The sequence below is a fragment of the Diabrotica virgifera genome, chromosome 3 (genome assembly GCF_917563875.1).
Source record: "Diabrotica virgifera virgifera chromosome 3, PGI_DIABVI_V3a".
Lineage (NCBI taxonomy): Eukaryota > Metazoa > Arthropoda > Insecta > Coleoptera > Chrysomelidae > Diabrotica > Diabrotica virgifera.
In genome coordinates this window covers 249,244,826-249,258,910 of record NC_065445.1, presented here as the reverse complement: position 1 = coordinate 249,258,910, position 14,085 = coordinate 249,244,826, and the positions used below count along the sequence as shown (strand labels likewise).

Genomic DNA, 14,085 nt, shown 5'->3' with positions numbered 1-14,085 from the left:
CATTGATATTTCCAAGTTTTCAACTTTGATCGCGTATTTGAAGAGAAAAAATGTTGGCAATAGGCCTATGAAGTTTCAATATTAATAAATAATTCGTTAGTTTTCTTTATTCTTTCAAAAAATAAATTAAAATTAAGAGATTTTTTAACTTGACGGTAAGTGAATTACTTACCGTCGAGTTGGATTACTTACCGTCGAGTTGCTAGTAAATGTCACCTACTGACGTAAAATCTGTCATGGTAAACAGTCAAAAATGATCAACCGTGCAAAAAGATACGTTACGTATAAGTATTTGGCTGCACAAAAACTCTCTAATATCAAAGACTGCCTATTCCAGCGTTACTGAAATAATGTTAACGGCCAATTCAGTGCTTGATTATTGCAGTAAAGCATTAAATTTTTTCAACAAGATATTTTTTTAATTTTTTATATATGATGTATTCTATGTATTACTTACCCCATTCCACTTACAGCCAATCCACCCAATCCTACTGCAACGACAAGACAAACTGATGTACCTACAGGTGATACCCAGTATCCAGCCAGAAGTAAAAATATGGCTTGTGCGGAGAAACCTGTCATTATCAACAGTTTTCTAACTTGAGTAGTGTTTAGGTACTTTCTTTGCAGTATGAAATCTGCTGAGTAACCACCTGCTTGTACCATCAACGACATCACTAAGTAGGGAAGTGCGGCCAAAAAGCCTACTTGATTCAGATCGAAGTCCAAGAGCGCTACAAAAATAAAATAGGTAAAATAAAAATCCACAAGGAAAAAGTTTTCCTGTAGTTTGCTGTATACCATGTAATACAAAAAGCAGTAAAATCCTTTATAAAAGGTATATATTTAAAATCCGTAAAAAGGGCTACATCACGATCACATAACTAGTTTACGATTGGTTTACCAATTATCATCAGTTCTTACCTAAAATGAAAATAACCTGGTAAAATAGTGCAAAGATTTTGAAATTGTGTCTACTGACACAGGTTACTAAGAAAGTTGTAGGTTATACTCACGTGAAATTGCCATGCTCTCTCTTGGACCATCACTCCTAGTGGAGTATTGGGCGCATCTGCGTTTCTTGGCCGATAGTGTAAGACGGCTGGTGGCCAACTCAGCGCGTCTTCTTGTGTTTATTCTCTGGTTAATCTGCGTACCAGTTCCTTCCATTCTCCTCTGTTTCTTGCTTTGTTTTTCACTTCCCCCCAACTTAAGCCGATTCTGTTGTGTTCTCTGGTTACTGTTTTCTTCCAAGTGTTATCTGGTCGTCCCCTCTTCCTTGTACCCTCAGGTTGATATTCGAGTGCTTGTCTTGTGATGTTACTAGGATCTTTTCTTAACGTATGGCCGATCCATTTCCATTTCTTCTGTCTGAGTGTTGCTATTATACTGGTTTGTTTCGTTCTTTTCCATAGTTCTTCATTTGTTATTATATTAGGCCAGTAAATTTTTAAGATCTTTCTCAAGGACCTATTTACAAAAGTCTGTAGCCTCTTTGTTGTGCTTTCGTCGTGCTTCCAAGTTTCTGCTCCGTAGAGTAATATGCTTTTTACACATGTATTGAATATATTGATTTTTGTTGACTCTGTTATTTCACTTGTTTGCCAGATTTTATTTAACGCATTGAAGGCGAATTGTGCTTTCGTTATTCTTGCTTGTATGTCTTTCATGCATCCTCCTTTTCTTTCCATGATTGATCCCAAATAAGTGACTTTCTCTACTTCTTCAATTTCTTTGTCTTTTATTTTTATTTTATTAATTTGCGGGTTATCATTTTTTAAGATTTTTGTCTTCTCTGTATTTATCCGGAGACCAATCATATCAGAGTACTGTGTTAGCTTATCGACTTTTGTTTGCATGTGAGTTCTGTGTTCTGTTAACAGGCAGACGTCGTCAGCAAATTCAAGATCTTCAAGCTGATTAAAGAGGTTCCATCTAATGCCTGTCCGATCATCCGTTACGTTCCTCATAATCCAGTCTACCAAGATAAGGAACAAAGTAGGAGATAAGATACAACCTTGTTTAACACCGCTTTCAATAGCTATTTCTTCTGTGATTGCTCCCTCGTGTTCTAGTCTAGCTTTATACCCATCATAAAACAGTTTGATCAGGTTAATAATTTTTGTTGGTAGACCATACTGTCTTAAATTGCCATGCTAACCACCAAGATATAATTTTATAAAAATATGTGGGTCAAAGCCCTGTACAAGTAATCGGTCAAGGAAACATCGGTTGAAAATGCTAAATTAAGCATGGATGTTTAAAGTATTTTACTAATATGCCCCAGGTAACATCTGAGCTGTGGTTTGACTTGTTCACATGGTGAAAGTATGGCAGCAAATGACAAAGAAATGGATAGAGACTTCCGAACGATGGCATGATAGAAAAAATGACAGTTCCACAGGAAGTTGAAAAATTAACCTCTCATATTTAGAGAGTATGGTGTACAGCTAGTTAAAATTAGAAATGATGTAACAACACTCACTTCATTGTGAAAAATATTCATTTAAAATTCAGTAAACTAGATGTTGTACTTAAAAATGTATTCACGTATATTGTCAGTGAAGGTGGTTAGACAAACCACATTACACAAATGTTTGTATTCGAGAACTAAAGTCAGTAATCAAATCTTGTTGTCAAGAGACCTAAGATTTAAAAAAGCAATTTTGTGTTGATTTAAAGTTATCGAATATATTTAACTTATTGGTGATAACTATATTTGACAAACGAGGAAATAGTGATGATAAAATACAACATAGGATCAATAAAGGTAGAAGCATCACTAGATCCCTCAATTCAATTTTATGGGACAAAGATATCAGGAAGGAAACAAAGAGAAGATATATAAAAGTATAATGAAGAGCGCTACAATCTACGGTACAGAAGTGTGGAACATAAGTGCAAGAAATAAAAGAAGCTACTTAGTACAGAAATGGACTTTTTGAGGAGAAGTTGTCAGGTTTCGAGATTAGAACATGTAAGAAATGAAACAATTAGAGAACATGAACATGAAGGTGGAAAAAATATAATAGACGATATTGAAAAGAGGCAGCTGACATGGTTCGATCACGTTAAAAGAATGAATGAGACTCGCTGGTCGAGAAAAATATTAGAGTGGATCCCACCGGAGAGAAGAAAAAGAGGACGACCACGGAGAAGTTGGAGGGACAATATTCAGAAGGCAATGGATTTGAGGCAATTAGATGAAGATATGTGTTACGATAGAAAAAGTTGGAAGCTGGGCATGGAGAGGCGGCGACAGCCGTAGAAATCCATTATATATATACTTACACTTTATCATTTGTGGCAGAAATGTAAGAAGTGTATAGAAACCCCATCCCTCAGAAATCATACAAACAGCATTGGCAATGACTGCTGGTGAAGTCAGTATACGTCTCCAAGGGACTTCAATATGTTCGTCGCTTTTAACGGCACTTATTGCGTCGACTATATATTTGCATTCTAGTGGATCTATTCGTTTATCTTTAGAAGGGGATGCAGCTATTAGTATTACCCAGATTAGATACCACAGAAGTCCAACGGCACCTAAAAGTTAAACTGAATTAAGTGGTGCACTAGTACAAGAAAAAATTTAGATAAATACTGAAATTTTAGATCAGTGCTGCTAATAAATAATACATTTTATAAAATTCACTAGTACTCTGGGCTAATAAGCAAAATACAAGGAAAAGTTATTTACCACCAATTTTATTGCTGGAATCGAATCTTATGATTGTATATATTAATAATATAGGTATGCAAAGTCCGCAGATAGTGTGCTACTTTTTATAAACAAAATGGCGCCCGAAAATGGTATTTTTTTCAATTTTTACTCTATAACTCCAAAGATTTTAACTTTACACCAAAAACACACAAATAAAAATTCACCGTAATTAAATTATGCATAGAGGCTTGTTTTTCCCGATTTACGTCGACGAACATTTTCCCCGGAAAATGCGGATTTTTCCAACAAAATCTTTAATTTTCAAATAAAATTTTAGATAAGTAATTGTTTATTAATAATTAAATAACTTGCGTTAGTTAGTTCATAAAGAATGAAGAAAATTGCTCCAAGGGAAGCCGAGAAAATGCATTTTTTAAAAGTATACCGATTTTGCAATTTGAGATTAAATTTTCTACAACCTAATTTTTGATTGGAATTTTTCTATTTTTGGCAATTTTCACTCGTAATATCGATAGTTTTTATTATAATAATTTATGTTGTGAGTACTCTAAATATATGAAAATTGGTGTGGAGAAAGAGGACAAAAATAAAGAGGTGATGGTTTGAAAATTATGATAATATTGTTTATATCTTTGCCGTAAATGCCGGTAACTTTGACCGGTTTTATCTCAGGAACCACTCATCACAATTAAACGTTTTTCTTTTAAAAGAAGGATCCTGTCGCTTTTTTTCCAATACCGTTTTCATGATCTAATTTAGTTTAATCTTTCCCGAGATATTCTATTTGTTTATTAGCCAAAAAATTGTTTATAATTTTAAAATATTCCTGAGGCCGCTTATGTAGTCCAATTTCAATTCTGTAAAATTCATTAGATAGGTACAGTGTCTTTTTATAAAAAAATCATAGTTATTCTTATGTATGTTTCTTTTCATGAGCATTTTTCAGTGCGTCACAAATGATAGAAAAAAGATAAGTCCGTGATAATATACATTTTAGTGACATGACATTTTAGTTAAATCTGACAGTTGTCACATTTTATTTGCAATTTGGCATAAAAACAAATCAATTGTGTTTATTGTATTTATAAAATAGTATTTTCTTTGATTTGTATAGTCTTATAAATTGTACAGATTATATTCGTAGATATAATATAGATTTCGTAAATATTTTTTTTATTATAGCGCCATCTATTGACAACTAGAATAAATGTTATAAATGTCACCGACGAAATGTAATCACAAACGTGCGTTTTTTTTCTGTCACATACAATTTAATGCGTTAGAATGAAATCGAAAAACTGTGACGCACTGAAAGATGCTCATGAGAAAAAGCATATCATAATTATTGTGGTTATTATAGCGACCGTAAATTTTTAATTAACAATTTATTTGTTGCTAAACTGTCCATTCAATTTCCATCGGCTTCTGGAATTATAATCCATACGAAATGAGCTTTTATATTACCAAGCTATTTAATTATTAATAAACAATTACTAATCTAACATTTTAGTTGAAAATTAAAGATTTTGTTGGAAAAACATAAGATTTCATCAAACATTGATTATAAGTTTAAAATGTAAGTGTAAAAGGTTAAAATAATAAGGTTGTATTATTTAAAATGCACTTATAGCACAAGTAGTGGTAGTATTATTATTTATATATTAAATATTTCTTAAAAAAAATAGTTAACTAGTTTTGATGGAAATAAGCCACAATTTTAATAAAAAAAATGATTTTATTAACGTTTCGACGCCCAAATCGGGTGTCGTTGTCAAAATACAAAAAATATTAATGAATTAAACAAAAATGTTGTTGCTTAGTAAATTTAAACTAGTTAATTGCAAAAATGCCACAAGAAAATAGCTTCAGAACAACATTAAAAAAAATTTATTTTTGTAATAAAAGTTAATTTTTTAAAGCAATGGTTTACTTCACCAAACTTTTAATTCATAGTCAAATTTGATATTTTTATAAAAAATTAAGTAATCGTGTGGAGAAAAAAATAAATATGCCATTTTAATTATCTATTTGTCTAAATTTGTAAAATTCTTACTAGAATTTTCAAAAAATGTATACAGAGTGAAATTTTTTCTAAGACCAAAACGAACTAATTTTTTAAAGCCGGACCTGATTTTTTTTAGTTCGAAAAAATCAGTTGATTGAGTGGTAATAGTGTAACAATTGACCAAAATAAGAGACACATCGATCTTATAGGATCCTCCATACGAGGTAGGAGTATGTACAGTTCCTCATGACTGACCCTGTATCTACCTAGTCGAAATTATGAAACTTGACAAAGAGAACCAAAGTGTGGAAATCATTTGAAGACCAAAACCGGCATGGCAGGATTTGGAAAACTTTTCTTATCATGACGTATGGATATCAAACCTGGACCCTTACCAAGACAAATATGAATAGGCTAGCCATAACAGAAAGGGGAATGCTATGGCTATGACTGTTAGATAAAAAGAGGAACGACTGGGTGGGATCACAAAGGAAAATCGACGACATCACAACAAAAATTCCCAAACTCAAATGGAGCTTCGCAGGCCTCGATGCTAGACAAAAAGATCAACGTTGAAACACCACAATAGAACAATGGCGACCTTACAAAAGTTAACGACCAAGAGGAAGACCACAGATGAGATATGTATATGATATGATAAAAAAAATAGCTGAAATAAATTGGAAGTGTCTGGCTCAGAATAGAAATCTGTGGAAGAAGTAGGGAGAGGCCTATGTCCAAAAATGGACGATAGAAGACTAAGAGGAATAAAATCTCAGTTCATAGTACTTTCATACATCTACTGTGTAATGTTTGGTACAAAAACACTTATGAGCCCAAAACAAATCTTTAATTGAACTACATATCAAACACAACTGGTTAATTCTTTTACCTGTAAACTAACTGAAATATAATGCGATAATTAGCAATACATGAGCGTCGCGAGTGGGGTTTATAATTACATGGCCAATTCATTACATCACCCCACCCTAAAATTCTACTTATAACTAAAGTTAGGAACACAACAAAACTAAACTTCAAAATACTACATTTCGAATCCAAAACGTTTTGGTTATTTTTTAGATCTTACTTGACGTGTATGTGGGATGCCTGGCTCTTGGATAACATCACTATAATTTTGAGAGTCTAGCTGAGGCTCCCCACTTAGATTTCCTGTTGAGTTTGTAGCGGCTTGGATAACATTTTCCTCGTTATTTGGAATGTCATTTTCCTCTGAACTATCGTGCATCGTCTCCACAAATGTAATACCTTCTAAATTACTATTAAAATCTAGTTTAATTTGATTTCAATGTCTTTTCCACGTAAGTTTACTACCTAACGGATTTACCAAATATGCTTTTCTACCTAAAATTCGTAAAATCTTTGCTTTGCACCACGACACCTTGGTGTTTTTATAATCTTTAACTAAAACGATATCCCCCACTACAAACTCTACCTGTCTCCTCCCCCTATAATATTTCTTATTATTTTCTTGCGCTTGCATCAAGTTATGTCTAATTTCTGTTAAATCCACTGGATTCGATTGTTGTTTTTGTAAATCATCAGGTTTAATTAAACCTAGACGCGTTCACAACGCCCTTCCAAAAAATATCTTAGCGGGAAAACTACCCGGAAAATTTAGACAATGATAAATTAATATTTCTTTGATCAATATATTTTAACAAAAAATGCTTTACTACTTTAACGCTATTTTCAGCCGCACCGTTGCAATGTACTGAAAAGGGGGTATTGTTATATGTTTAGTACCATTAATAATTAAAGTAAAATGTTTAAATTCTTGCGATGTTAGCTGCGGGCCGTTATCGCTGACAAGTAGGTACTTCCGGAAAACCATAACGAGCAAAACACTCCCTAAGTTTAGCAATCGTAGCCATTGAGGTGATTGAAGACATTGGAAAAACTTCTACCCATTTAGAAAAAGCATCCAAAATTATAAGAAAATTAGTTTTTCGTGTTTCAGCAAAATCTATATGCACGCGTGACCAAACATTTTGAGGAATGCTCCAGCCTTGCAAAGGAACCTTAGGTGGATCTGCCTGCATGCTCCGACAAGGAATGCAATTCTTGCTGAGAGCTTCAATTTCTGTATTTAATGATGGCCACTAAATATAAGACCTAGCTAATATAATTTCATCTTAACTATACCAAAGTGAGCTGAATGCAATTCATTCAGTAATTTATTTCGTAGTTTACTAGGAACAATTGTCCCCACAATAAGACGCCATCTTCAATAGATATTTCATTTCGTTTAAGGAAGTAGGGTTTAATTTCTAATTCAACATTTGTTGGCTATTTGGCCATAACATATTTAGTTACACGAGACAAAATCAGATCAAATTCTGTTTCTTTTCTTATATCATTCACATTAATAGGAATTTCTTCGCTTTCTGTTAAATAATTTAAATTAACAGTTTCCTCTATATTAAACTTAAAAGACTAGCCTTATCGACTTATTTGAAGACAATCACTTAAAAATTCTGCTATATTTTTTTCTGTCGATACATGCTTTATATTAAAATTGAAACCACTTAATAGTTATTTATGATATAAGTGTTGTGTTAAAAGTACACGTTTAAGGCACGCATGTGAAAGTTTGCAGAATGACCGAAGCGAGTTCTGCAATTCACATAAGTGCCTTAAAAATGTACTTTTTAACACGCATATTATACAATATTTTTCTACAAACGTAATTACGGGACAAAATCTACAAAAACTTTTACTTGAACTTGACTGACATTCCATTTTTATATTTTTTTGACATTACATCAAAATTGCCTATACGCTATGAGCTCGTACGTAGAGGGGATATTTAAAAATTCGCGAGCGCCAGTAGTGACAAATCTGTAAACGTTTACTGGAAATTTGACATACAGTGGAACCTCGATAACTCGGATTAATCGAGACCGAGGCCGATCCGGGTTATCGAAAATCCGGGTTAAACGGAGAATATGGTAAAAATTAATCAAATACGGTATACTTACAGATAAACTCCGTTAGAATTGAAATAACATGAAATATATATAAATATGCACAGTACTTATACCTACACATTTCTAAATTACTAAAAACACGCAAACATAAACGTAAGCAAACGGAAGCGAACAATATACAAGACAGTACTACACACAATACAGTCACAATCGATGTTATGCTATTTAAGAACAGTGAAAACTAAAGACCATTGTTTGAAAAAGAATTTTTTAAATAGTCTTTTTAAACAATGCTGTTTGAAATATATCAAGGAATACTACAGACAGGTGTCTGTTGTTTCTGCCGGCAGGGCATGTACCATGAGTCATTTTTACTATCGTATAGTTTAAATTACACAAATACACATTATCTCTCAAATATTATATTACATACATTTTTATTGTTGAAATGTTTATCTGATAATTAACTATTTTGATGGGAAATACGCCACAATTAAATTGAAAAATAATTTTATTAACATTTCGACGCCCAAATCGGGTGTCGTTGTCAAAATACAAAATACTGAAAATCAAAATATTTATCTGATGAAAATTGGTCCGGGTTAGCCGGACTTCCGGGTTATCGGGGGCCGACTTATCGGGGTTCCACTGTAAATGTCAAAGTGATTAATTTAAAATTAAAAATAAAAACATTAATTATAAAAAATATTTGTTGGTCAAAGCTGTGTTATATATTTTTACCTTAAATATACTTACGTTTTAAATACTGAATTTAAGTTTTTTAATTGTTCCGTAACATGTAATTATAAAGTAATCTATTAATCTTAGCGCCATCTACACGATAATTGTGAAAGTATCCGAAGTAAGAAATTAATATTTCATCAATAGAACATCAAAATTATTAGCAAAATCTTAAAAAAATCGATTACAATTTAATTACTTTTTTGCGTCATAAATATTAAGCGATATAAATTAAATAATAAATTTAAAAATTACCGGTGAAAGTTGCATTACTAATCCGCTAGGAGCGACACCAGCGAAGCTCAGAGCGTATACGGTCAATACGAACTGCAGTGCCATAAAATTTTTAAAGCACTAGTGCCTTAAAGTAGCATTTTTAACGCTCGTATGGAGTGCTAAAAATTGCATTTTTAACAGGGTTGTAGTAAAAATACTGTACATCACTGCAATCTATTGGCCGCCGTAACCGGTATCCCATTTTTAGGGCCAAAAATGGATACTAACACCTTGTTGTCTGTGATTAAATTGAACTTTTTCCCATCCTCGTCGCCAATGTAATGTTTGGTACAAAAACACTTATGAGCCCAAAACAAATCTTTAATAGACTACATATCAAACACAACTGGTTAATTCTTTTACCTGCAAACTAACTGAAATATAATGCGATAATTAGCAATACATGAGCGTCGCGAGTGGGGTTTATAATTACATGGCACATACATTATATGCTGGCTAACAGAAATGTGTCTATGCTTTTTCTCATGAGGATCTTTCAGTGCGTCACAGATTTTCGATTTCTTTCTAACGCATTAAATTGTATGTGACAGAAAAAAACGCACGTCGGTGATCACGTCACTAGATGGCGCTATAATCAAAAAAAGATTATTTACGAATTATATAGTATATCTACGAATATAATCTGTACAATTTATAAGAATATACAAATCAAAGAAAATACCATTTTATAAATGCAATAAACACAATTGATTTGATTTATGCCAAATTGCAAATATAATTTGACAACTGTCAGATTTAACTAAATGTCAGGTTAAAACAAATGTTATAAATGTATATTATAATGGACTTACCTTTTTTTCTATCATTTGTGACGCTCTGAAAAATGCTCATGAAAAGAAGCATATCTCTATGAGTATAAAATTTAAACCTAGGGAAATCTGGAAATCATATTTCTTCTCTTTTATACCCCATTGCCTTTTAGTTTGTTTACCACTAATATCAGTAACATAAAACGTAAAAAATAATTACCAAATATATAGAATATATACTCCCATCCAAGACTGGAAGCAATAAGGGAGCAAGCAGGCATTGCCACCACAGCACCAAAGTAGCCACCAGATATAGATATGCTAACGAGGCGGCTTTTTTCAGCAGGAGGTGCCCATTGTGACCAAATTTCTTGGACTGCAGGGAATGTTACACCCTTAAAAAAATTGTACACATATTAAGTTATGACTAGAAAAAAAAATAGTTTCCATTGCCAGACTTATTTCTTTGGCGGTAACTTCCAAAAAGAACTTTACTTATGATCTCACTCTGAATTTTTATACATACTATTCAGAGACAATATTTTTTGTAACCAACCAGACCAATCGAAAGGGCTACTAAACATGCCCCCAGACACTGGCAAAGGCTCGTCTACGAGTTTTTGTGTGTATAGAGGAATATTTGTCACTTCCGATTGGCCTGGCTGCTTACATAATTTATTGACAAATTGAAGAGTCTCAGATGCAGAATTCACCATTATAATAAAATTAAAATGGTAAATAGTTATTTAAATCTGACTTTTCGTGTTGAAAGTTCTTTCTGGTACATCCTTAATCTGCGACTTTTACAATTTATAAGACCGCAGACGATGAATATAGAAAACAAAAAGGATTCCTTGCAATCACATTCCGTTTTCATTCGTCTAGGAAAAGGACAGAAGAGGAACTTTCTAGTACTCAAATCTGAGTAAAGATAAAAAAGTAAAAGGTGGTTTTGCTTGTTTTCGATTCAGAGGGATGCACAATCGCTGGACAGCTGTTTCCACCATTTCAGGCTTTTTCAACAGTGCTAGCGTGCACTCTTCTGAATCGAAAAATAGCTCAACCATCAATTTAAGGGGAATTTAAAAGATCATTCAAATTCCAATTGGGACGCAATCCAGCGACAAATTCCCATTGGGACGCGATCTTTTGAATCAAAAACAAGCAAATAGGCCAATCAAGTTAGGTTTTTACTAAACATAACGGAAAAGACGAGGTTTGACAGTTGAAATATGTAGTATGAGATATTACAAAAAGACTACCATCTTTGGATTCATCAATTTTTTAGTGGAACATTTTTTAAATAAACAATCAAAACGTCAAACTTAGTTTTTTACTCATAACTTAAAAACTTGTTTATTTAGAAATTTAACGTCCACAGGTAACTTTCTCAGAAAAAAAAGATACATCGAATGAGATACGCTAAATAAAAATCGGTTAATAAACAAAAAAGTTATTGCAAAACGGATGACAAAATCACTGTTTTTGAATATAGTTAATAACAATTTTATTGTTTGTTAAAATACGTTTTAATATACCCAAAATTGAGGGCACTATGGTGTTTGAATGGTGTGCAAAAAATGGTCGAGATCTGTTAAATAGTTTTCGTAAAATTGAATTTGTTTATAAAATTTTTTGAAAAACGGGCTAATTTCTGAGGCTGGTCCAGTTAATATGGCTGAATGTATCTCAATAATCCGGGGCTCATTTCCTTCGTTAAGATGTATACTAACAGCTTATGAAAAAAAAAGTAAAAAAAAATTACATATACGTCCACAAAATTATTTGTTAATAAATAGCAGTTTTTAAGCTTATAATCAATTACAATAATTTCGTAGAAATTAGATCAAATTAAATGGCAATAAAAAATACGGAAAGCTGGTTAAAATACACAACTTTCAAAAAAAATTTTTAGGTCCTACGACCCTTGGGGTCTGAGATAGCCCCTTTTTTTTGAAAAAATCACTGTTACGTTAATTAACAACACTAAGAGCTGAAATTAACCAATCTTTTATAAGAAAAGTCAAAGTTTTTAACAAAGTTTTTAGTAAGAAAAAATGTTAAAAATTGTTTAAATAGGAGTGTTATAAACACAGAGTATTTTGCGTTCCGACTAAAGTAAAAAATAGCGGGCGTAGTCGACTGACTGAATAGTGGGCGCGGTTGGCGACCGGCATGCGGCAGCAACTATTAAAATTACGTTATCCCGACCACAAAAATCCACTTTAAGGTGAATGACAAATTTTCATCATTCCTTATGTTTTCGAGGTCTCTGAATCCGAATATGGAGTTATTTTTTTTCTAGAATTAGTGGAACATGTTCTAAAATCAAATTTTATGCAAAAATGCAAAAAATTAATCTTGATGATTTTTCAATTTTAACTCACTGTATTTTTGGTCGCTGTAAATATTTCCGTTTGAAAATTTTACTGTGTTATCTTTGAAGCATTTAGATAACAATGAGATTTGTCCAAAATGACTCAACACGTTAAAAGAGAAGTTGTTAATTTTTAAACATTTTGTCGTCAGATTTCGTTTGTTTCATGTTTACTTAAAAAAGTTGAGTGACAAACTTTTTAGTTTATAATTTTAATTAACACAGAAATAAAATATAATTTATGAAGAAGTTTTCCAAAAAAATTGGATTTAAAATATGCAATAGGAAAAATGTTATGTGACTTTATAGACGAGCGGCACACCCCAAAAAAAGCTTATTTCTCGAGATACTGATATAAATTTTGGTCATACTTTATATTTTTGATGGTGCTCAAAACTAAAATTAGGGTTGTTTTGAATTTTACTTGGGGGAACATTATCAAAATCGCAAATTTACCCTAAAAATAAAAAAAAAATCACGTTTTTTTGAGTTTAATTTGCTACAACTCTGTTCCATTGTAATATTTTTTTCTGATATTTTTATAGTATATATTTCTCACCTTTCTGAAGACAATGGGACCTGCTTCAATATTTCTGTCTTGCCATAAAGAAAGTTATAAAATGTTTGAAGTAAAAGGTGCAGATTCTTGAATTGCAAAGTTTAATCGCAAAAGTTGAGTAACAAAATTTGAAATTTAGCTGTTTAATTAATTTTAAAATATAGAGTACAGAGAACAAAATGTTTTATAGAAAAAAAAAATGGTGTAACTTTTAATTTTAAGAAAAACGTGATTTCCTCTTTTTTTTATTTTTAGGGTAAAATTGCGATTTTGACAATGTTTCCCCATCTAAAATTCAAAATAAAACTCATTTTCGTTTTCAGCACCATAAAAAGTATAAAGTAAGACCAAAATTAGCCATTCACCACACCGTGGTTGATATCTCGAGAAATGAGCGTTTTTTTGGGGGGAATACCACGTATCACTCGTCTATAAGGTCGCGTAACTTTTTTTCTGTTGCATATTTTGACTTTGTGGCCTTTTTATTGTTATTTTTTAAATTTATTTATTTAAAATATAATTTTACTAAATAAATGTGCAACATAATAATATTCATAAAATTCAAGTTTCTACCAAAATATATAAATATAATATTAAGCTTCAAATCCGGTACACTGTCAATGTTAAAAATGGGCTGCAACGGTCTAGCGCTAGCGAATGCTAGTCCGCGAATTTATATTCTCATTCGGCTGCGCCCATCATTTTTTTTTTTACTTTAGTC

General features: G+C 32.1%; 1 protein-coding gene across 2 annotated transcripts in view; it reads right to left on the bottom strand.

Moving 5' to 3' along the window:
* Positions 1-14,085, bottom strand: part of LOC126881674 (sialin-like) — a 36,027-nt gene that overhangs the window by 13,302 nt on the left and 8,640 nt on the right. Inside the window, exons 4-6 of one of the 2 annotated variants that reach the window (XM_050646069.1) lie at positions 10,649-10,823; positions 3,292-3,546; positions 458-734 (exon numbers count right to left, since the gene is read on the bottom strand). In XM_050646069.1, coding sequence (XP_050502026.1) covers positions 458-734; positions 3,292-3,546; positions 10,649-10,823 — 707 coding nt within the window. The remainder of the gene's footprint in view (positions 1-457; positions 735-3,291; positions 3,547-10,648; positions 10,824-14,085) is intronic. The other variant, XM_050646070.1, reaches the window with a different exon arrangement.